General features: G+C 51.7%; 1 protein-coding gene across 4 annotated transcripts in view; it reads left to right on the top strand.

The window, feature by feature from the left end:
* Nucleotides 1–22,735, top strand: part of Plekha6 (pleckstrin homology domain containing A6) — a 49,395-nt gene that overhangs the window by 15,343 nt on the left and 11,317 nt on the right. For 2 of the 4 annotated variants that reach the window (XM_057769186.1, XM_057769189.1), the window contains 15 exons: nucleotides 81–223; nucleotides 2,029–2,511; nucleotides 3,818–4,334; nucleotides 4,685–4,771; nucleotides 5,723–5,776; nucleotides 9,910–9,990; nucleotides 10,798–10,866; nucleotides 12,367–12,447; nucleotides 12,677–12,826; nucleotides 13,725–13,820; nucleotides 15,101–15,212; nucleotides 16,299–16,438; nucleotides 17,310–17,459; nucleotides 18,653–18,782; nucleotides 18,958–19,064. In XM_057769186.1, coding sequence (XP_057625169.1) covers nucleotides 81–223; nucleotides 2,029–2,511; nucleotides 3,818–4,334; nucleotides 4,685–4,771; nucleotides 5,723–5,776; nucleotides 9,910–9,990; nucleotides 10,798–10,866; nucleotides 12,367–12,447; nucleotides 12,677–12,826; nucleotides 13,725–13,820; nucleotides 15,101–15,212; nucleotides 16,299–16,438; nucleotides 17,310–17,459; nucleotides 18,653–18,782; nucleotides 18,958–19,064 — 2,400 coding nt within the window. Of the gene's footprint in view, nucleotides 1–20; nucleotides 224–2,028; nucleotides 2,512–3,817; nucleotides 4,335–4,684; nucleotides 4,772–5,722; nucleotides 5,777–9,909; nucleotides 9,991–10,797; nucleotides 10,867–12,366; nucleotides 12,448–12,676; nucleotides 12,827–13,724; nucleotides 13,821–15,100; nucleotides 15,213–16,298; nucleotides 16,439–17,309; nucleotides 17,460–18,652; nucleotides 18,783–18,957; nucleotides 19,065–22,735 lie in introns of all 4 variants that reach the window. The other 2 variants (XM_057769188.1, XM_057769187.1) reach the window with 2 other exon arrangements.

Raw genomic sequence — 22,735 nt, 5'->3', positions numbered from 1 at the left:
TTGGTGTCCTTTCCCTGCAGGTGACTGTTTACCGGGTAGACGAGGCTGGGGCCAGTTCCACGCACTGCCTCTCCCCACAGGCCGAGCACGCTGGAGTCCGCACCTACTTCTTCAGTGCCGAGAGCCCTGAGGAGCAAGAGGCCTGGATCCAGGCCATGGGCGAGGCTGCTCGGGTTCAGATCCCTCCAGCCCAGAAGTCAGTGCCTCAGCCTGTGCGACACAGGTGAGTACCAGGGCGCCTGGCATGGAAGGGAGGAAAGGAAAGAGAGACTCAGCTTTGGACCATTGCTGGGCCCCCTGTGCGGGCTTGAACCTCTGGAGGGAGTGAGGACCACCTTCCTGCGTCTAAGCAGCAGGCCTGGCCGGCAGGTTGCAGAGCCTGAATTTCATCTCCCCTGACCAGTTCCTCCTCTTCTTTCTGAGCTGGGAGAGTCTGCTTGGCCAGGGGCCAGAGACTAGGGTCATTTACTCAGTGTTCTGGGCTGTTTGTGTTAAGCACTGTGGAGGAAAACGGAGTCAAGTTTGAATCATAGGTTAGCTACTTGGCCACAGTGTGACCTGAGGATGAGCGAGTTAACCTCTCAGAACCCAACTTTTCTCATCTTGAATCTAGCAGTTGGATTTGTCCTGGATCCTGGAGGGCCGCAGATTGTATGTGAGGTCCCGACAACACTCGCCACACTGTGTTCTCAGGGCCCACCTCTCCCTTCCCTGTGTGGAGCCTTGAGTTAGGTGAATGGGAATCCAGAAGAAAGGTCCTTACAGTGTAGACCCCATGTCTGGCTATGTGTCTTAGAAACCTTTACCCAACAGTGTTTCAGCAAGGAAGCTTGACCTCAGGAAGCTCTAGGGAGAAGTTGTCTCAAGGGTCCATCTTTGTGCATTGCCAGAGCTTTATCCATCTGCTTCACAGATCTGCCAAGAAGAGGACAGACTAGTCAGCATTTGTACCGCTGCGGTAAACACTGGCCAAAGGCAGCTTGGGAAGGAAAGCGTTTATCTCCTCTTGTAGTTGGTAGTCCATCCGGGGACTTCCCATCATCCAGAGAAGTCAGGGCAGGAACTCCAGGCCAGAGCCTGGAGGCAGGAACTGAAGAAGAAGCCACGTAGAAACGCAGCTTACTGGCTAATTCCTGTGGATTGCTCAGCCTGCTTTCTTATACTGCCCAGGAGCATCTGCTCAGGGGGTGACCCTGCTCATAGGGGGCTGGGCCCTCCCACATCAATCATCAATCAAAAAATTGCCCAACAGACTTGTGTTATGGAGTAATACTCTCAGTTTAGATTCCTTCTCCCCAGATAACTCTAGGTCGACAAATAATAAACAAACAAACAAATAAAAATAACCAGGACTCAGATCCTAGAGCAGGTCCCAGGAGCACCACAAATAAAAACCTGTCATGTTCCTGCCCTATGGAGCTCACAGCCTGATAGCACTGGACCCGGAAGGGCTGTGCTTTGGAGAGGGACCTTCGTGTCTGCCTGCTTAGAGACAGTGACTTGTGCCTTTGCTGCCCGCCATGCTGTATCTCAAAGCAGTCCTCTGAGGGCAGGCAGTATTCTGTCCAGTCTCCCAGTGAAGAGTCCTCAGGAATCGTGGGAAGACACAGGGTGGACCTGTAACAAGTCTTTTGCTAAGCAGAGTAGCTGCCCTGAAACTGGGGTACAGTATCAGCCGGGTCTGGAGGGCTGGATTGGAGACAGATAACAGAGAAGATTGAAAAGAGAGGCCACCACAGCCAAGGGCTGGGCTCAATATCGGCAGCAGAAGGGAAAGTGGTTTGGGCAATGGGCCTGGAGGGCAGAGCAAGGGTAGTGTTCACTGGAGGGTTGTGTGACTTCATCTCGTCACTGCCCGGCAATAAAGTAAAGCCTGGGATTTTGGAAGAAGAATTGGGTTCACTCTACCTTGGTTCCATCACCGCCTTTCTGCCTCTTCCTTTCCACTCCTCCCATTCCACTCACCCCCGCCCTACCCCACACTGCTGGGCCAGTGCAACTGACAGCCTCTACCTTGGCATCCTGCAGCCACGAGAAGCCAGACTCAGAGAACATCCCACCCAGCAAAGCTCATCAGCAGCCCCCTCTCAACAGTCTCCCCAAGCCAGAGCCCGAGGCCAAGACTCGAGGGGAGGGGGACGGCAGAGGCTGCGAGAAGGCCGAGCGAAGGCCCGAGAGGCCTGAAGTCAAGAAAGAGCCTCTAGTGAAAGCCAATGGCCTCCCATCTGGACCTGAACCAGCCTCGGAACCCGGCAGTCCTTACCCTGACGGCCCAAGGGTCCCTGGGGGTGGAGAGCAGCCCTCCCAGCCCAATGGCTGGCAGTATAACTCCCCAAGCCGACCAGGGAGCACGGCTTTCCCCCCTCATGATGAGGACACTGGGGGAAACCGGCGGAGCTTTCCTCCGCGCACTGACCCTGACAAAATTGCCCAACGCAAAAGCTCCATGAATCAGCTTCAGCAGTGGGTGAACCTGCGCCGTGGGGTGCCCCCACCCGAAGACCTTCGGAGGTGAGGTGGCCTGTGGGAGGGGTTGTTATAGCTAGGGCATGGGAAGGGGGCTTAACCTATGGGACAGCCCTTTATTGGGAAACTTCTGGGAGCTGACTATGCTGGGAAGCCATCACAGACCCTGAGGCTCAGCTTGTCCAAATCCTTGCCTCTGATCTCTGTCTGCTGCCTTCAAAGGGAAGGACAGAGCTGGACATGGTGGCATATTCGTGTAATCTCAGCTCTTAGGAGGCAGAGGTGGGATGATCAGGAGTTCTGAGGTCACCCTCCACTGCATAGTAGGTTGGAGAATAGTCTAGACACAAGACCCTATCTGAGAGAGAGAAGAGGAGAGGGGAGGGGAGGTAGGGGAGGGGAGGGGAGGAGAGGGGAGGGATATACAATACCATGCCTGGGATAGACAGGAGTCAGGCAGGTGTAGAGGCAGGCCTTGAAGCTGTTCCTCAAACACCAGTCCATGCTGCAGGTCCTGGAACATCTGAACCCAGTGCTTCTATTCACTGGGATCCAAACTATGTATGCTGTTTTAAACAGCTCTGTTGTTTCAAAGCCACTGTTTATAGCAAGTGTTGTGGGGGGTGGGTATTATTGTCTTAAAGAAACAAGGCACTTCGTTTGTCCTGCTTTGTTCCTTGATGACCAGTTTGCTCTATGGATAAATACAGGGATCTATCTGATGACTGGCTTTCAAATATTTGGTGGTACCCACTGAGCCTGATAGTGTTTGCCAGGGCAAATGAGCTCGGGATGTAGGGAGCTCCGTGGATTGTGGGTACAGCCTCAGGGGGGATCTTGAGCCCTGAGGAAGCCACCTTTCTAGACAGTTAACATCTCACTGTTGGTGACTGGGTACCTGGGCATTGGCTATAAGTCTGGGCGCCTACTGGCTCTAATAGCGTCTAACTAGAAAGCCACACTGTCATCCTCCAGGAGCGTGGTACATTTGTGTATCTTCCTCTACCACTTGTCTTGGAAAGGACCTGATGAATTGGTTGATGGAGATGACAGATAAGGCCTAGAGCTGTCTTCCAGGACATTTTGTTTTAAAGACACACAGGTTGAACTCTGAATGGTACAATCTTCTGCTCTAGGAAGCTGGTTGAGGGTGGGACTTTTTCTCACCTCTAGAATAAGCCTAGAACCTGCCTTGGGCAGTGGCCTCCCTTGTGTGTTCACTGGATGCCCCGGGGCTCCATCACCTTTTCAAGCACCCACTGTTAGCTGGAGGGCTGGGAGGTGGACTGGGTGTACAGTGGGTAGAGATAGGTCCGTGTTGTCTGCTTTCCTTACAATGCCCCCCCTTCAGTCCTTCGAGGTTCTACCCCGTGTCCCGCCGGGTCCCCGAGTATTACAGCCCCCACTCCTCCCAGTACCCCGAAGATTACCAGTACTACCCACCTGGAGTGCGACCAGACAGCATCTGCTCCATGCCGGCCTATGACAGGATCAGCCCGCCCTGGGCCCTGGAGGACAAGCGCCACTCCTTCCGCAACGGGAGTGGACCCAATTACCAGCTTCGTGAATGGAAGGAGCCTGCCAGCTACGGGCGTCAGGATGGCACTGTTTGGATCCCCAGCCCCTCCCGGCAGCCAGTCTATTATGATGAGCTGGATGCTGCCTCTGGCTCCCTGCGACGCCTATCCTTGCAACCCCGTTCCCACTCTGTGCCCCGTTCACCCAGCCAGGGCTCGTACAGTCGTGCCCGAATCTACTCCCCTGTGCGCTCACCTAGTGCCCGTTTTGATCGGCTGCCACCTCGCAGTGAGGACGTCTATGCAGACCCTGCTGCCTATGTCATGAGGCGTTCCATCAGCTCCCCAAAGGTGAGTCACCAGCCCGCCATCTGCTGAGAAGGGGTGCAAATGCTGGGGTATCTGGGATCTGCCCCAGGGAGCCTGCCCTGTGGTACCATCCCTAAGAAAGCTGCCTTGGGGGTTGTTCTGGCTTCTAAATAGGAACCCTGCCCATGCCCAGGTTGTGTTAAATATCGTGCCGTGTCTAAGAGAATAGAAAAGATCTGTCCTCTGGTCTTGAGGTCTCAGATAGGTTGCTGTGAATGGGGTTGCTGTACATTTTAGTTTGAACTCTGCCCTTACAACCTTGAACTTTACTTGGTGGGAAGTCCACAGCCCAGCCATGTCCTCTCACCTCTCCAATCCCCTTTCTCTTCCAGTATGATTACCTGGGAGACAGGCGGCCAGTCCCTGCAGGACTGTTCCCCTACAACTACCCACCATCCCCCACGGTCCACGATAAGATGGTACGTCCTCTCCTCCCTCCACTCCACCTCAGGACCTCCTCGCCTGCATCCACCCAAGGTGGAGCTGAACCGGGGCAGGAGCCAGGGATGCTCTGGGTCCAGTGCCTGGCCCGTGTATTTGTAGAAGTCTCTGGATACCTCCTCCTTCCCCGCCAAGCCTCAAGCCCTCAGGACAGGGTTTGGGGCCAGGTGCCCCTTCTTCTCTGTGGCACAGAGCAGAGAGCACAGGCTCTCCTGCTCCTCCGTCCCTCAGCACAGCTCTTCTCACCAGCACGCAAGAGGAGGGGCCAGGGCTAGCTAGGAGTATGAGCTGGATGCAGAGGCAGGCTAGGACTCCCAGGCTAGCGCATGTGGACTTTCCCCCTTGGTGTATTGCCTCGGGCTTGCCTCTGTTTGGAATGCCACCTGTGGGGAAGGGGCAGGGTTCTGACTGAGGAAGAAAGGGCGGACCACATTGTGTTTGTTCCCTTTTCTGCTGTTTCTATGAAATGTGTGCCTCTGGAGGGTCAGATCCAGACACTCCACATCAGTGGGTTGGGGACTAAAGAGTCTGTGTCCCATCCCCAGCAAGGGAGGCCAGGGTGCAGGAGGCTGGCGGATGTGAGGACAGCCACTCTCTACACTGCTGCTCACCATAGCCTTGATCCACAGCAAATGTACCTTTCCAGAAATACCCTGTTTTCCCAGAAAAATTGGAAACACTTCTGATCAGATTTGCAGGGTAACAAAGGTAACAGCGGGGAGAGAGTGTGTCCCTCAACCCTTCTCCACCTGCCTGGTCTTGTCCCCTCTACCCTAGAACCACTTAAAGGACAAGACAGAGACTTTTCCCTGTCCATGCCCAGATAACTCTTAACTACTTTGCTTCTTTTTTTTTTTTTTTCATTTTCTTTTGTGTGTTCCTGTTTGTTTGTGTTGCTGGTTGGCCCTTGGGCCTCGGGCTCCGGGTAGGATGAACTGTTAGATCTTCAGTTGCAAAGAAACCTAGAGTATTTGGACCAGCAGGTAGGCAGAGCTGGTGCCCTCGCCATCCCATGCCCTCCTGTCCTGTCTCCCTCCCCCATCCCTAACATCCTCCAGCCATCAGACAACCTTTGTTGGCGTCACCAGGACTCAACAAAGTGGCTTGTGTTTTGGTTTGCTCCCTCATCTCCTTTCCCTCGGAATCCCTTACGGGCAGCTGGGGTTGTCCTCAGAAAAGAAACATATAAACGGGAAGACAATTAATTAATTACCACTATCCACACTCTCCAGTGCTCAGCCCATGTGGAACTGGCCTCACGGGCAAGTGGGAGTTGGCATTTTTGCTCAAGAGAGTAGAGACAAGATTTGTGCCTAAGATGCCAAGGGTTTAGTTAAGCCTGGATGTGGGAAATTCATATCCTGTTCTACTGGTCATTGGTAAGCTCTGTAGTTATAAACTGGGATCCTATAGATTTGCCCTAGTATGATTTAGAAAATGATATCAATTCCATACGTTGGTTCGTCCCTCAACAAAGCTCTTCTGCATACACAGCTCATGGTCCTGGGAATTCAGTGTGGTTGACTGAGGCAGTAATGTCAGCTCAGGTTGGATGATAAGCAAGCTGACCAGGCAATGAATATCCCAGTGAGACAGGAGCTGCTGGCTGGCTGGTTCCTACTCCAGGCTTTTCCCTTTGCTCCCCTGCTTTTTAACTCCAAAGAGGGCTATCTAAAAACACTGCGTCTATACAGGCTTCAGGTAAACCCATACATTTAATCTTAGATATATGTTATAACTCACAGGGAGTCTGGAAGTCCTTATCATTTGTCTGTAAAGCCAGCCTGCGGTGGTAGAGGTGATCATAGTGATAATATTAAGAATAGCTAAGGTATGGTGGGGCGTGCTTTTATTCCCAATACTCGGGAGTTAGGGGCAGCTGGATCTCTGTAAGTTTGAAGCCAGCCTGACCTGCATAATGAGTTCCAGGCTACGTAAAGTTACACAGTGAGACCCTGTCTCAATAATAATAATAATAATAATAATAATAATAATAGTAGTAGTAGTAGTAGTAGTAATAGCAGCCCCAATAATTTGGTGCTTCCTCCATGCCTTATAATAGACTGAATATAATAGATCACAATTCTTTTAATTTTTGTAATAATTCTACAAGATGGGAACTGTGACTATCCTGTTTTACAGAAAGGAAATAAAGTACAGAGGTTTAAAAACATGCCAAGGACACAGTCAGCAGAGTTTAGGTTTTACCCCGGTTTGTAGTTGGGAGACAAGGCCAGAATCACATCTCAACAGGACAAGTTCAGACTCATAAATCCGTAGGCAGAAACGTGACCTTGGTATGGCTAATTTCATGACTATGGCTCTACGTTCTTCCAGTAACTATCCTGTGACCTGTCATCTCCTATGGCCTCCCTGTTAATGGTGAGATCATCTTTGTAAAAGGCCTTAGACACTGGGAAGCTCTGACTGCCAGAGTTTAGTCAGCAGGACCAGCTCTTGGCCCTCAAGAGCCTTGCATTCTTGTTCCAAAAGCTGTGCATTATGTCCATGCTATAAGCCTGCTGGACCATGTGGGATGAACCCCAGGACGCCATCTCCCAAGCATGGCTGGAAGTGCTGGGTCCTCCCAGAGGGAAGCAAGACCTGTGATGCCCTGAAGGGAGGCGGGTTCAGAGCAACCACCACCAGCCTCCCAAGCAGCCTTGTGGCTTGCTCTGCCCTGCGTAATGATTGCCTGTCCCGGCATTTAACACAGGGTGACTTTTGCCCGCCCCCCCCCCCCCCAGAGGGGTTGACTGCTAGGGTCTTCAGCGTCACCTCTGTATTACCCTACTGCCTGTAGGAGGAGGTTCTTATAGGCAACCCTGTGTGATGAGGGGCCGACACAGCCAGGGGGTGCCATGCTGGGCAGCCCCGGGGATGTGTAGTCTCCCTGGTTCTTTATTTTCAGACACAATGGAGTCTGCTCTTCTTCAGAGTAGGGAGAATAGACTGGGAAGCATGGGGGAGCTGTCTGTGGGGCATTGTTCCAGCAAACCTCTGATGGGAAAGAAGCGAGGTCAGCCGGTGCCCAGGGAGACCCTGGTCCCCCTTTGTCCACTATACATTCACAAACGCGTGCACACAGACACGCACATACTTGTTCTCTTTAAGTAGATAGTAGCAAAAGCCACTAGAGGTCAGGCAATGGTGACACACACCTTTAATCCCAGGATTTGGGAGATAGAGTCAGATGGATCTCTGTGAGTTCAAAGCCACCGTGGGCTATACAAGATCAATGCAGAAATAAATCCAGGTGGTGGTGTCCTTCACCTTTAATCCCAGGACTAGGGAGTCATATGCCCTTAATCCCAGCACTGGACAGAATATAAAATGCCAGGAGAGAGAGGCTGATCTGCTTAGTTTGCGGTCATCCAGCCCTGGTAGAGGGAAGACTTCTCTAGTGACTTGACTGCTTAGCTTTTTTTGTTTTTTGGGTTGAACCCCAATTTCTGTCTCTGAGTTTTTATTATTCATGCTACAATTGGCACCCAACATAGGGCTCAAACCCACGACCCTGAGATTAAGTGTCTCATGTTCTATGACTCTTAATCCTGGGATTAAAGGTGTGTGTCACCATTGCCCGACCTCTAGTGGCTTTAGCTTTGCTTCTGGTCTTCACGCAAGATTTATAAAAACACAAGTAATATAGCACTACAGATAGGGACTGGATTGACTTCAGGTCTTTAACAAAATAAGGAGGCTGTCCTGCTGGTTTTGCGGCTCTTATCCTCTTATACTGTGGGCACTCTTGAAGCCTTTACACCACAGAGAAAACCCTAACTATGCGTACAGGAATAGAAAATTTGAGTGTAAGAAAGTCTTTTAAAATATTGCAGACCTGGGGCTGGAGAGTTGGCTCCAGTTCAGACCACTGGCTGCTCTTCCAAAGGACCCAGGTTTGGTTACCAGCACCCATGTGACAGCTCACAACCACCTGTCAATCCTCTAGGGCATCCAGTGCCCTCTTCCGGCCTCTGTGGTGGGCACATACTACACAGACATCCATGCCGGCAAAATGTACGCATAAAGTAAACGGTTTTTTTTTTTGTTTTTAATTAAAATGCTGTAGACCCTGCAGATGGGGGCATTGGTTGCCTTTCTCTCTGTGCACAGCATGGCAGAAAGAAAGCTGTGTTTGGGGTGTTGTCTTGAGAGGTAAGAGAAAGAAAAGACAGCAGGCCTGACCAAGACTGGGGAGGCGGTGGATAAAATCCTGACCCCACAAGACCATCCCTGATGTGGCTCTGTCCTTGGCTTAGTTACTTTGTCTCCAAAGCTTTCCCTGTACACCTCTCTTCTGTCTTCTCCTGCCATCTGCTGTGGAACACGAAGTTAAAGGGACACAGCCAAGGACATTCCCTGACAGTTTCATTTTTGATTCTCTCCCAGTGGAACCAATGGACAAATGAGGGCATATCTGATTGGTTTGGTTGGCCTCCCTCTCTCTCCACCCCTCCCTCTCTCTCCACCCCTCCCTCCCCCTTTCAGTTTCCCCTTCCACTTTCCCAGTGATCCTTGAAATTAACAGATGACGTGGCAGAGAGCAGTGTTCCGACACCTGGTGTCCCTTTAACATGGCTCACTTGTCTCGACCTCCTTGTTCGCTTCCCAGTGCCATCCGAGATCCTTCCTCATGGATGCTGCCAGCCCAGCTCTGGAAACTGTGTAGCAGTCTGGAGGTGGGAGGGGGGTTGTTGCTGCATAGAGAGTAGGTCCCGGGTTTGCTCTTTCAGTTCGGTTTAATGTCAGTTTGAGGAGACTGTGTGGTCTTCATCGGAAGCAGTGTGAGAAGTGGGAAGGAGGGGACAGCTTGGCCAGTGTGGTCAGGCAGCCTTAGGGCAGAGTCCTTGGGCCTTGCCAGGTATCTTCCATGCTGTCAGCGAGGGTCTAGGACTTCCCAGCACCCTACTGTGGCATTTACCTGAGGACAGCATCATTCAGTTACTGGTCCTGAAACAGATCACAGGGTGAAAAAAAATGACAAGGCCACACACTGGGTGCTGGAGGCCCCAAGAGCAGCTGCCCCTCCCTGTTTACTGCACAGAACCACAGGGGTGTGGGGAGATCGCCTCCCCAGGGCTGAGTGGATCCTCTGTTCCTTCCTCTGCTGCAGATGAGTGAGAGTGAGACTCTCATCAGTATGGTGAACCGCATGGTGGAGAGCTCCTCCCCCAGGGCCCAGCTCTTCATGCAAGTAAGGCCTCTGCCTGCTGCCGGCATGGTCCCTGTCAATGCCATCTCAGCTGCTTGCGCATGGTCGGGTCACCCCATGTGGGATGAGGGCCCCGTCACTCAACCCATTCATCTCCCCAGGTGTTCCCCTGTCTCCTCCCCAGCTCCACCATGCCACCTTCATTCTTCATGTTCACGGATAAACCCAAGCTGCATTTCCTGAACCATTAAAATGGCCAGCAGCAGCATCTCATGCTCGCTGAGAATTGCAAACCTGCTTTGGAATGGCCAGGATGCCCAGTTCATGTTTGCTGTTGTTCTTAACGATTATTCCCGGGGCTGGGGCATGAGAGGAGGGTGTCACGGGTTTGTGAAACATGTCAGTCCTGGCTTAGACTGAGCTCTGGGAATGGTGTATTCAGTGTACGGGGACAGCAGTTCTCCAGGTTTCTGGTGCTTGTTCCTGCCATGCTCTCCTGTGCTGTCCTTACAAACGGCCCGCGACTCCCTGGTGTTCTCATGATTGTTACCATCGAGAATACTACCTTCCGGCAGGCCTCCAAAAGGGGACAGGAGACACGGGTTATGTGGCCAATAAAGTTCTAACCTCTCCGGAATCAGCCACAGACAATCGGGATAAAATCAAGACGGCACCATCACAGACTTCGCAGCCAAAGGACGTAGAGTTAGCTTGAGTCCCTGGCACGGGGGCATAGCGCATGATGGGCAGTGGTCTCTGGCAGAAAGGAAGCAGGATTGTGATGTCAGCTTTCCCACTCACCCAGCCTCCCCTTCCCCTGCCGTAGTAACCGACGTCATGTTCCTGCAGGTCCCTGCATACCCAGAGGTGTTCCGGGACGGCCTCCACACCTTCAAGTTAAACGAGCAAGACACGGATGTAAGGGCAGCTCTCCCTGCTCCCTCTGGCCACGGTGCTCTGCTCGTGTTGTCCTCTGCGCCCTTGCTTTCCCTAGGGGGCTTTTTCTCCATCCCCCTCGCTCTCCTGGTGGCGTTTTACAGTTGACTCAGGCCCTCTCATCAGGACCACAGACACAGCATCCCACCTGCTCTCTTCTCCTTCCCCTTCTCTTCTCGGACTTCGCACCACCTCCTCTCCCACCTTGGCTCTGTGGGTCTATACCAAGCTGTGGGCTCCTCCACATCAGTGGAATCTTAGGCTTCGTTTGACTGTAAATCAGTCAGTTCCCTCTGTGCCCAGCCTTTGGTAGACACTGCAAGATAATAGCGAGAATTATGCCTGCTTCTGCCCTCCGGGAGCTTTATGCAGTGGGAGGCCCCAGGTAGCCTCAGATGTCAACATCAGATTCATTTACTGAACAGGACCAAGAGTGGGTCAAGGACAAAACAGGTAGCCAATGAGAAAGGCCTTGAGAAAAAAAGCCCCAAGGGGCAAGATTTGGCTCAGTAGGAAGAGGACCAAGCATAAGATGTGAGTTAAGAGAGAAGGACATGGGAAGACTCCTCAGAACTGAGAGTGGGCTCTGCCTGCAGCCTCACCGCTGATCCTGCTTCGTAGCAGATCCAGGCCGAGGCCTAGGAGGGGCATTCAGGCAAGGACCAACTAAGAGGAGCTCCCATCAGCCATCCAAAATCTTAGAGCAATGGTTCTCAACCTTTAATACAGTTCCTCATGTGTGGTGAGCCCAACCATAAAGTTATTTTGTTGCTACTTCATAACTGTAATTTTGCTACTTTTATGAATCGTAATATAGACATCTGATATGCAGCCCCTATGGGGGTTGTGACCCACATGTTGAGGACTGCTGCCTTAGAGGAAGAGAACTCAGAATCTTAGGATAAGAGACTGGGGCTCATGGGGCTGAGGGGCCAGTTTACGCTACATTGCTTCTTTTAAGACTGCTTTTTCCCATACCGTCTGCCCCCTACCCGAGCCAAGGAGGTGAAGCCATATTGTCTTCTTAGCCTTCTGGGCACTGTACCCCCACAGTAGGGTAGGATGCACTTGACCCCCTGCTACCTCCACTCAGAGGATTATCATGTCTCATTTCCTAAGATGAAGATATCCTTCATGGCCGGGCGGTGGTGGCGCACGCCTTTAATCCCAGCACTTGGGAGGCAGAGGCAGGCGGATCTCTGTGAGTTCGAGACCAGCCTGGTCTACAAGAGCTAGTTCCAGGATAGGCTCCAAAACCACAGAGAAACCCTGTCTCGAAAAACCAAAAAAAAAAAAAAAAAAAAAAAAAAAAAAAGATATCCTTCATGCTCTTTCCCAGAGCTTTCAAGGTGACGGTGAAGGCCCAGGTTCTTTGGCTGGGGAAAGTGGCGGTATCCAGAGGCCAGGCCCTGCCAACCCGATTCCCAAGTCCCCACGAAACCATGTCCTTCATCTCCTCCTTTCTCCCCTCTGGGTCCTTAGAAGCTGCTGGGCAAGCTGTGTGAGCAGAACAAGGTGGTGAGGGAGCAGGACCGGCTGGTGCAGCAGTTGCGAGCAGAGAAGGTAAGAGTCTGGGGTGTCTGTAGAGGTGGGGCTGGCGTGGGATGGTGAGATGCCAGCTCTGTCCTTACAACGCTTGAGAGACTTTTTTTGTTCCTCAGACTTCTTATCTCCCAGGGACAACAGCCAGTTTGAGGATAACCTTGGCTACGCTGCCTGATTGAGCTACTAGGGGCTCAGACATCTAGAGAAGGTCACCGGGGCACCTCACACCATCCCTGTCTTTCTTTAGGAGAGCCTAGAAAGTGCCTTGATGGGGACCCACCAGGAGCTGGAGATGTTTGGAAGCCAGCCCGCCTACCCAGAGAAGCTGCTGCACAAAAAGGAGTCTCTCCAAAACCAGCTCATCAACATCCGAGTGGAACTGTCACAGGCCACTACGGTAACCCGCCGGGGAGCAGGACCTGCGGCTGTTGACCTCCCCTTTGTGCTACCCTGACCCGGGTATCTCCTAAGACAGTGGAAGTAGTGATACAAGGGCACTCCTGTGCAGCGGGCATTCACAAATAGCAAGTTTGCCTAGCTGTTCGTTCCAAAGTGTCTCTACCCAGTGAGCAAGCTCACTCCCCACAGGCTGCATTTGAGGCAGTGCAATAGCTGAGGGTTACTGAGATCCTTGGTTCATCTAACCTGTATGCTGTCCACTTTGCCCTCTGCCTTGAGGAAGAAGGGCACTGGCTGGCTTGCCATTGCCCAGCCAGGGGACAAGTATGGATCCTTCAACGCAACTTGTTCCAATAACAGTGGCCCAGAAGAGGAGGGTCTCTATGGGGAGAGAATCAGCTCTCTCCCAGGCTCCATCTCTCGACCCTCATTTCTTGTTCCCTGTCCTGAGTGGAACAGAAGAGTATGACTGAGAACTTTACTGAAAGGATTCAGCTTCTCCTTTAGTGTGCTGTGGGATATTTCTGGCCCCTCTAGAAGGGTTAGTGAGAGCCGTCATCAGAATGCCTCAGCTTTGTTGCTTTCTTGACAGACTTCAGACCCCAGGTATCCCAGCCCCAGACTCCGTTGCTGCAGTAGGAGGGAGGCCTTGTTGAAGGCAGCTTCCTCCCTGGCTTAGTTGCTTTTCTCCTTGCTCTGACAAAGGGTTTTTGACTCACAGTTTGAAGGGAATATGCTCACCACTGTGGCAGCTGTCCCCTTGCACCCACATTCATTAAGCAGAGATGGATCGGGGTGCTCAGCTCGTCATGCCCTTTGTGTTCAGTTCTGGTGATCGTCAATCCCATCAAGCTGAGGAGATGAACTCTCACATTTGGTAATCCTCTCCCCTGCAGGCACTGACCAACAGCACAGTGGTGTATGAGAACCTCGAGTCCGAGGTCTCTGCCCTGCACGACGACCTATGGGAACAGCTCAACTTGGACATCCAGGTGAAAGGGGGAGCCCTGAGCATGGGGGCGGGCAAGGTGTGGTCTGCATCTCCCTTTGTCCTTTGTGGCAAAGAAGAACAGAGTGGCTGCCTTTCTTGATTTAGCCATTTCAATACAAGACAAGGAACTTGTCCTGAGATAGATGGTGGGGAGTGGGGGGACAGAGACAGAAGGACAGAGAGAGACACAGAGAGAGAAAGGGAGAAGAGGGAGAAAGAAGAAAAGAGAGACCTGGACCTCTGCAGCCTATACTTCCTCTCAACTCACAGGGGCTGGAGCTAATGAGGCAAGAGACTTAGGTTAGAAGCAGCATATTCTATGGCTGAAAGGGTTTAAAAACAGATATGTGGTTATAAATACCCCTAGACACTGGAGAGCCTGGCAGTGCAGGAACCACCTATGCAGTTTTAGAAACAACAGGGCTTATCTTCCGGGGATGGGGAAGAAGCGGGCGGCTTGCAGGAGGGGGTAGATGGTGGAGGCTTCTGTTTTATTTTATTTTTGCCCTCGTCTTTTGTCTGACTGAGTCCTGTCTCTTCACTAGCTGGTTTTGTAAGCTCTGTCCCTCAGGTGCAGTTAACATCCTGCTTTCCTCCTGAGAGCAAAATTTACCTCCCTACCTTGGGTTGGGCAGGGTAAAGTGAGGACCCAGGAGACCCAGACCCGTGAACCAGCTGCACTTTAAGTGCACACATTTTAGGAGGGAGGACGACCATGGGCAAGAGCAACAGCTTCTGACTCAGAAAGGCCCATCCGTAGACACTGGCTGTGTGGCTTACTCGGTGGATGGCCCTGGATGCGGTCTCCTCTCTCCTCACTGCAGTAGGAGCTGCTGCTTGGTTACCTTGGTGGGGCGTCCTGCAGCTGAGTTAGTGTATGCAAAGCATTTGGAGCGGTGCCTGGTACCGAGGCACACAGAAAAAAAAATGGCAGCTGTTAAATTTCAGAATGTGAGCTGTAGTAGAATGGCTAGGCTGTTGGAATGTGAAAAAAGAAAAGACCAGAAAACCACTGGAAAGTCTTACCCCACAGAAAACAGGACGCGTCCCCTGGTCCCCCATGCGGGCTCAGTAGGGGTTCCTCACTCGCGCTTCTGAGGCCTTCGCTTTTCTGGGGACACAATTCTTTGTTAGCTAAAGAGGCAGAGACTTCCCATAAGAAAGCTATGTATGCTGGAGAGGGGTGTGTAGGCAGGAACTCAGGGGTTCCAAAACCTGCTCAGAGGGGTCCAGGCCTCGGGCAGGGCTGGCACATCCTCAAGTCACTCTGTGGTGTTTCAGAATGAGGTGCTCAATCGGCAAATTCAGAAGGAGATCTGGAGGATCCAAGACGTGATGGAAGGACTGAGGAAGAACAACCCATCTCGGGGCACGGACACGGCCAAGCACAGGGGTAGGCACCCCCACATTCCTGGACTCATCTACACCCCTGCCAACTCACACTAGAGGACCCCCGAGTGACTTCAGAGCTATCCCTGAGCCCAGGGACCCCCGAGTGATATCAGAGCTATCCCTGAACCCAGGGACCCCCGAGTGACCTAAGAGCTATCCCTGAGCCCAGGAACCCCCTAGTGACTTCAGAGCTATCCCTGAGCCCAGGGACCCTGAGTGACCTCAGAGCTATCCCTAAACCCAGGAACCCCCGAGTGACTTCAGAGCTATCTCTGAGCCCAGGGATCCCTGAGTGACCTAAGAGCTATCTCTGAGCCCAGGGACCCCGAGTGACATCAGAGCTATCCCTGAGCCCAGGGACCCCGAGTGACATCAGAGCTATCCCTGAGCCCAGGGACCCCCAAGTGACATCAGAGCTATCCCTGAGCCCAGGGACCCCGAGTGACATCAGAGCTATCCCTGAGCCCAGGGACCCTGAGTGACCTCAGAGCTATCCCTGAACCCAGGAACCCCCGAGTGACTTCAGAGCTATCTCTGAGCCCAGGGACCCCCAAGTGACCTCAGAGCTATCCCTGAGCCCAGGGACCCCGAGTGACATCAGAGCTATCCCTGAGCCCAGGGACCCCGAGTGACATCAGATCTATCTCTGAGTCCAGGGCTTCAGACTGGATTTTTTTTGTCACTTCAGAGGCTGCGGTGTCACCTCTGTTTGCCTAGAGGACCTCTTAATAGCTAGCCTGTGACCCCACCACCTGCAGGTGTCTCCCTTGCATCCTCCACTCCTTGTACCCATGTGCGTACACGCCATCCTCCCTCCACTCCTTGTACCCATGTGCGTACACGCAGTCCCTCCCTCCACTCCTTGTACCCATGTGCGTACACGCCACACCTCCCTCCACTCCTTGTACCCATGTGCGTACACGCAGTCCCTCCCTCCACTCCTTGTACCCATGTGCGTACACGCCACACCTCCCTCCACTCCTTGTACCCATGTGCGTATACGCAGTCCCTCCCTCCACTCCTTGTACCCATGTGCGTACACGCCACACCTCCCTCCACTCTTCACCCCTCTCTTCTGTCTCTCCAGGAGGACTCAGCACCTCAGCCACCTATAGCTCCAACAGCCCAGCCAGCCCTCTCAGCTCTGCCAGCCTTACCAGTCCCCTGAGCCCCTTTTCAATGGTGTCTGGTTCTCAGGGATCTCCAACCAAGCCAGGGTCCAGCGAGGTAAGCTGGGAAAACAGTACAAGATCTATGGGGACAGAAAGGCGAGATCCTGACCACTGGAAAGGGCACACAGTCTCCCTAGCTCTTCCCCAGGGCCCCCATCCTAGTGTTTTGGGACCATTATCACAGTGGTTTGTAACCTCCCTTTGGGGTTTCCCCAGCACCCACTCTACCTGCCCTCTTTAGCTCCTCACAAGGAAATCTTCCTGAGACCCAAAATGGCTACCAAAGATCCCCTATATTTGATGGGAATTTAAACCAGGAATATCCTGAAGTGAGGGGGTTGAGCATGGGGAGCTGTTTGTTAGAACCGGTCATTCAGTGTTCATGGGATGGAATGAACTCTTAGACAGGCACCTAGGCAGGCCCCCAGGGCCTTTCGTTCAGAGAGTCAGCACCCAACAGGGACCAGTTCATAGCAGGCTACAACCTACAGGAGACATTGGTGGTATATCAGTAATGAGTCACATGGCTCAGACTGCAAAGACTGCACTCCTCCAAAGGACAGGGTAGAACTTAAATGTGGTCGTGGTGTGGTCTGGACAGGGAGAGGCCAAATGGGGTACAGGCAAGGGAGACAGAGGCAAAGATACTGGATGGGAAAGTCCTGGTGTGATGAGGAGGCAGTGCTTAGGGAGCTTTGGAAAAGTGGGGAGCAATGTGGAGGGGCGGGCAAGAGGCGCTCAGTTGAGGAGACAGGCAGAGGGCTGCCGTTGGATCTGGAGCTCTTCCAGGCCAGGGTTGGGGTGCAGTGCCCAGGCCTGGGGTGCGCTTCATAGGTTAAGACTGTCTGGCTCCTGCTAATTCTCTCTTCTGCTCTCACAGTGACCGCTCCCCTTCCTCCTAACGCTTTGGCTTCTCTCTGCCTCAGGAACCTGGCCCACCTCGGCCACCCCTCCCCAAAGCCTACGTCCCCCTGGACTCTCCTCCCACCGTCCCTCCACTCCCTAATGAGAGCCGCTTCTGGCCATATCCCAACTCCCCTTCCTGGCATCACAGTGGCGAGACAGCCAGGGGTCAGGTACCCAGCATCCTTGGGGTTTGGAGGGCGGGACGGTGCAGTGTGGGATAAAGACCCAGGCGAGGGGCAGGCTAGGGCACTGGGGTTGTTTTTCCACTCATTTCCACAACACTCTGTCTCTTCTGGCCCTGGGGTGACAGTCACAAAGACCGTCTTCCCTTTTGCTTTCCTGTGGATGGTGGAAAATGAATTACAATCCTACCCAATCCCGGTCACGAGCATCTGATGGTTGTGGGCGCAGAGCCCTGCCAAGATGATTAAACCAAAGGAAACGGAGTGACCTCTTCCCCAGCGCCATCCCAGGCCCTTCCTGCCCCTTGCCCACCTCAGACCCCTGTCCTCTTGTGTTCTTCTTCGGCCTCTGTCTTATTCACACTGGGTCTCATGGGCCTCTGGTGTATAAGGAAGGACACCAGCCCTCACCTCCTGTTTGGGCTTCTTACCTGGGTCCTTAGTCAGGACAAAGAGGTATATAATTAGACTCAGACTTGGTTGTATGTTACTGGGAGACCCATGTTCTATCCAGACTCGGTTATATGTAGTTTGTGTAGCTGAGGCCTTACCAGCGAGATAGGCAAAATAGTTGACATTGCCTGTAGCTATACACTAAGAAATGGACAAGACTTGCCCATTGTCTAGGGTTCTGTCTGGGCAACGGCTGTGCTTTCAGACTCTGGCCTTGTTCTTTTTTCCTGAATGTTCTCTGAGGCTTAGAATCTTTGACTGTACAGTAGGAAAAGGCTGCTCAGAGGTTGTCTGAAGTCTCATGACTCTGGAAGCCCACAAGCAAAAGTTTTTTTCAAGTCCCCAGAGTCCTGGTATCAAAGTCTACCTGGTTCTTTTGGCCTAGTCTCCATGAATCCTGCAGGACCCTCAGAGATCCTAGGATTTGTAGCTCCCTCCGGTGACTACTATGATCCAGAGCCCACAATCTGTGCTTCTTCGAGCTTTCCACGACACCTGGGGTGGGCAGGGACCTCTCTGATTAGCCCAAAATGAAACCTCATTGGCCCTCATTCCCAAAAGAACACAGTCTATGAGTCATAGGTGAGAGCCATCCTTGCCCACTACTAGCTAGCACTCATGCAATTTCCCTGCTCTCTGTATCTTAAAGGATTTGAAGGAAGGCACTAAGGAGGCCAGGTTTCTAGCCTTCACCCTAACTCAGGCATCTTCTCATCCCTCCTTCCCAGACCAAAACAGGCTATGAGTCAAGCAAGAAAGAATCCGACCAGACATCACTCCTGGATACCCCCAGAGACATCAGCCTCGTGCCCACCAGACAAGAGCTAGAGGCAGAGAAGCAGGCAGCTCTCAACAAAGGTATGTTTCAGCCCATGCTTGCCTAAGTAAGGCTAAAGTACTTTCTTATGCTGGAGGAGCGTACTCACCCACCTTTGGCCTTGGTGGAGAGAGAGCAACCAGGCCTTTCCCCAAGAAGCAAATGCTCTAGCCCCTGCTTCACACAAGGCCCACTGGTTGCTCTATTTCGCTATAGTTGGCATCGTGCCCCCTCGGACAAAATCTCCTGCTGAAGAAGAGATGACGCCGTCAGGAGTGGTGAGAAGGACCACCAATGGCCTCACCAATGGCCTCTCCTCCCGGGTAAGTGCCCGCCTACAGACTCTGTGAGGGCTTGTACCCAGGGGTCGTGACCACTCAAGACCCAGAGCCAGGGAGGGAGACAAAACATGAGGGAGGAAGAAGGGTCCTCCATAGATGTACCAAGGGTCAAGGAAGATGAGCATGGTAAAACAGGAGAGTGTTTGACATTGTCACAGCATGCTGGTGGCAGGATGTAGCAGGGAGAACAGAGACCAGAGTGCAGTGTGCTGTTAGTTCCCAGGGCTCCTGGGAATTAACACATCACCACACTCATCTAGTGGCTTAAAACAACACAACTTTATACTCCCAGTTTGAAGGTCAGGAGTCCAAAGTCAGGGCACCACCAGTGTTGGCTCCTTGGTAAACCTGAGAGACTGTGTCTCATGTCTCCCTTGGTAAATAGTGTTTCCCTGCCAGGCTGAGTATCTGCCAGATCACTCTCATGGCACCTTCTCTGTTTGTCCTCCCCTTTTCTTAAAAGGACACTCCTCGTTGGATTTTGGGTCCCTAAATTCATGATGACCTCATCTTCAGATTCTTAATTATAACTGTAGAAACCTATTTCCAAAAACAGGGGCATAATCTCAAGCGTAAGGGGCTATGGTTTAGACATACCTTTGGGGGATCACTATTCAACAACTATAGTGCCAAATTTCATGCCATTCCACTTGAAAAAGTACTCATTCTGCTCCAGGAACCCCAAAACTTCAACTCATGACATCATTAACCTTAATACTAAAATCTCACCTATGATTAACTCAGAAGCCCCACATCTCCAGCCAGGCGTGGTGGCTCATGCCTATTCCCCAGGACTTGAGAGACTAAGGATACACAGTGTGAATTCTAGGTCAGCCTGGATTACAGAATCAGATCCTGTATCAAGAAACAAAGACAGACAGGATTAGAGAGAAGACTCAGTGGGTAAAGTTGTTGCTTTACAAACATGAGAAACTGAGTTAAGATTCCCGATACCATGTCAAAGCCAGGCGTGATGGCATTCTCTTGTAACCCCGCCTTCGGGGGTGTAAAGACACACTTATCCAGGGAACTCATTACCAGACAGTCTAGCCAAGACGGTGGGCGCCAGGTTCAGTGAGGGCCCTGTCTCACAAAGGAAGATGAGGAGCACCAGAGGACCGCAGCTGGAATCAATCTCCATCCTCTACATATGCATGCACAAGTGAGTGTATCCTCATACGAATGTGTGCACACATGCACCCCACCCCACACAAAGCAGCTAAGTCCCATAACTCATCATCAGCATCATGTCTAGCAGGACTCTAGATCGTATTTAATATGGGGCAGATTTTTTTCTAAGTTAGCCTGCTTCTAAAATACAACAGCATAAGATAATTTTTCTTTTTTAAGAATTTATTTACTTTTTTATCGTGTGTGTGTGTGGATGCAGGAGTATGTATGCCATGATACAGGTGTGGAGGTCAGAGGTCAACTTTTAGGGATCAGTTCTCACCTTCCACCTTGTTAGTCAGGGTCCCTCGTTTCTGCTGCTGCACCTACATGCCAGGCTAGCCGGCCTGTGGACTTCCAGGTGATTCCCCTGTCTCTGCTGCGCCTTTCAGGGTAGCGGTGCTGGGATTACAGGTGACTGCCACCACATCCAGCTTTTTACATGGATCCCAGGGATCGAACTTGGGTCACTGGTCTTGCACAGCTAACACTTTCACCTGCTGAGCTTTCTTCCTGGCCCCAAGATAATCATTCTTGTCCCAAAGGAGAAGTTAGAAGGAATAAAAGGATCTCTAACCTCAAGGAAGTTGTTTTGCCAGTGCTGGGATCAGACCCCAGAGCCTTGTGCACGCCGCCAAATGCTGTACCTCTAAGCTATAACCTCAGGTCCTACGACCTGAGGATAGTCTCGTGGGGCTCATTGCCCTGCCTACGGGTAGGTAAAGGCTCCATTAACCCTTGGTGTCAGGCTGGTCTTTCTTTCAGGGTCAGCCTGCCTTTTCTTGAGGGGTAGCCAGCATTTGTATCTAAGAAGCTCTGTTAGCCAATTTCTTGCCTTTGTCACCTCCAGAAATCTGTTGGCTTTTTCTTCACATCCTCATTTTATCCACAAACTGGCAGCGGTGGTTCTGATAGCGTTCTCACAAGAACAGGTGGCCCTGCTGTCCATGTGGGGTCTCTTCAGAGCCTTCATGGGTGGCCCATCTCTATTTCTAGTTCCCGAGATGCTAGATTAGATCATCAGTCATATCTTAGTCTTTTCAGCAAGATTTCCTTGGTCCTCTTATAGGGTGTTCTTCCTACCGTGCTTGCCGATTTCTTTTTGGTCATATTCTCTCTCTCTCTCTCTCTCTCTCTCTCTCTCCCTCCCTCCCTCCCTCCCTCCCTCCCTCCCTCTCTCTCTCCCTCCCTCCTTCCCTCCCTCTCCCTTTCTCTCTTCTTTTCTTTTTTGTTTTTTTTTTTCTTTAAGGCGGGGTTTCTCTGTGTAGCCCTGGCTGTCCTGAAACTCACTCTGTAGACCATGCTGTCCTCAAACTCAGATCTCAGAGATCCGCCTGCCTCTGCCTCCTGAGTGCTGTGATTAAAGGCGTGTGCTTTTTAAACCCAGCTCTGCTCACTTTTCAACATTCTGCTTGGAAATCTTTTCAGCTAAATATCCAAACAGACTACTTAACAGCTTTGCTTTCCATCTCATGGTGAAGCACATTTAGCCAAGTTTCTGCAATTTTATGGCAGAGTTTGTTGTCCAATAGCATGCCCCTCGCGTCCTTCTGCAACTTCACTGGAAGTACCTTTAACATTCGCTTTTCTGTAAGTGTTTTTGAGGGGAGCAGTGTGTGTGTAGTTTGTGTGTGTGTGCTGTGTATGTGTGTGGTATGTGGGGGTGTGCGTGGTATGTGTGTGTATGGTGTGTGTGTTTATGTAACGTGTGTGTGGCATGTGGTGTGTGTGTGTGTGTATGATGTGTGTGTGATGTATGTGCAGGCACACAGCACACACACCACAGTGCACATGTGGAAGTCAGAGGACTCAGCTGTTGGCCCTTGCCTTCCATCTTGGTTGAGACCATTTCTTGTTTGCTGCTGCATAGTCCAGGCTAGCCAGCCCTCAAACTCCTGGCGATTCTCCTGTCTGCCTCCCATCTCACCACAGGAGCACTAGGATTGCAGGCATGTGTGGGTTCTGGGGATTCAAACTCAAGTCTTCATGCACCTGCTTCCCCATTGAGCCTCTTCTCTAGCTCCTCCACCAGTCTTTTGTTGGTGATAGGAATTCACTCTAAGATAATAGAAACCTTCTCTTCTGTTTTTCTTATTTTATTGACAGCACCTCACTACATACCCCTTGCTTACCTAGAATTTGCTATGCAGAACAGGCTGGCCTCAAACTCACAGAGATCCTCCTGCCTCTGCATCCTGGCTGCTGGGATTAAAGGCATGCGCCACCATGCCCAGTTTCTCTTCTTTTACCTAGTCTTTCCTTCACCAAAATCATTTTGAAGTCCCCATTTCTACCAATGAAATCTAGGATTTTCCCCTCATTATTGACCTTGAAATTCTCTCAGCCTCTACCCATTTCTTGATTCTGAAGTCTCTTCTATTTCTTGGAACCCCATTTCCTAGTATCTCAGTCTTTGTAGGCTTCCCAGGGATCCTGAAACAAAATTCACCATGTACTATGTAGCTTAAAACTCTTTTGTGTTA

This window comes from Chionomys nivalis, chromosome 5 (genome assembly GCF_950005125.1).
Source record: "Chionomys nivalis chromosome 5, mChiNiv1.1, whole genome shotgun sequence".
NCBI lineage: Eukaryota > Metazoa > Chordata > Mammalia > Rodentia > Cricetidae > Chionomys > Chionomys nivalis.
The sequence above is the reverse complement of the archived record's forward strand: the minus strand, read 5'-3'. Positions and strand labels throughout refer to the sequence as shown.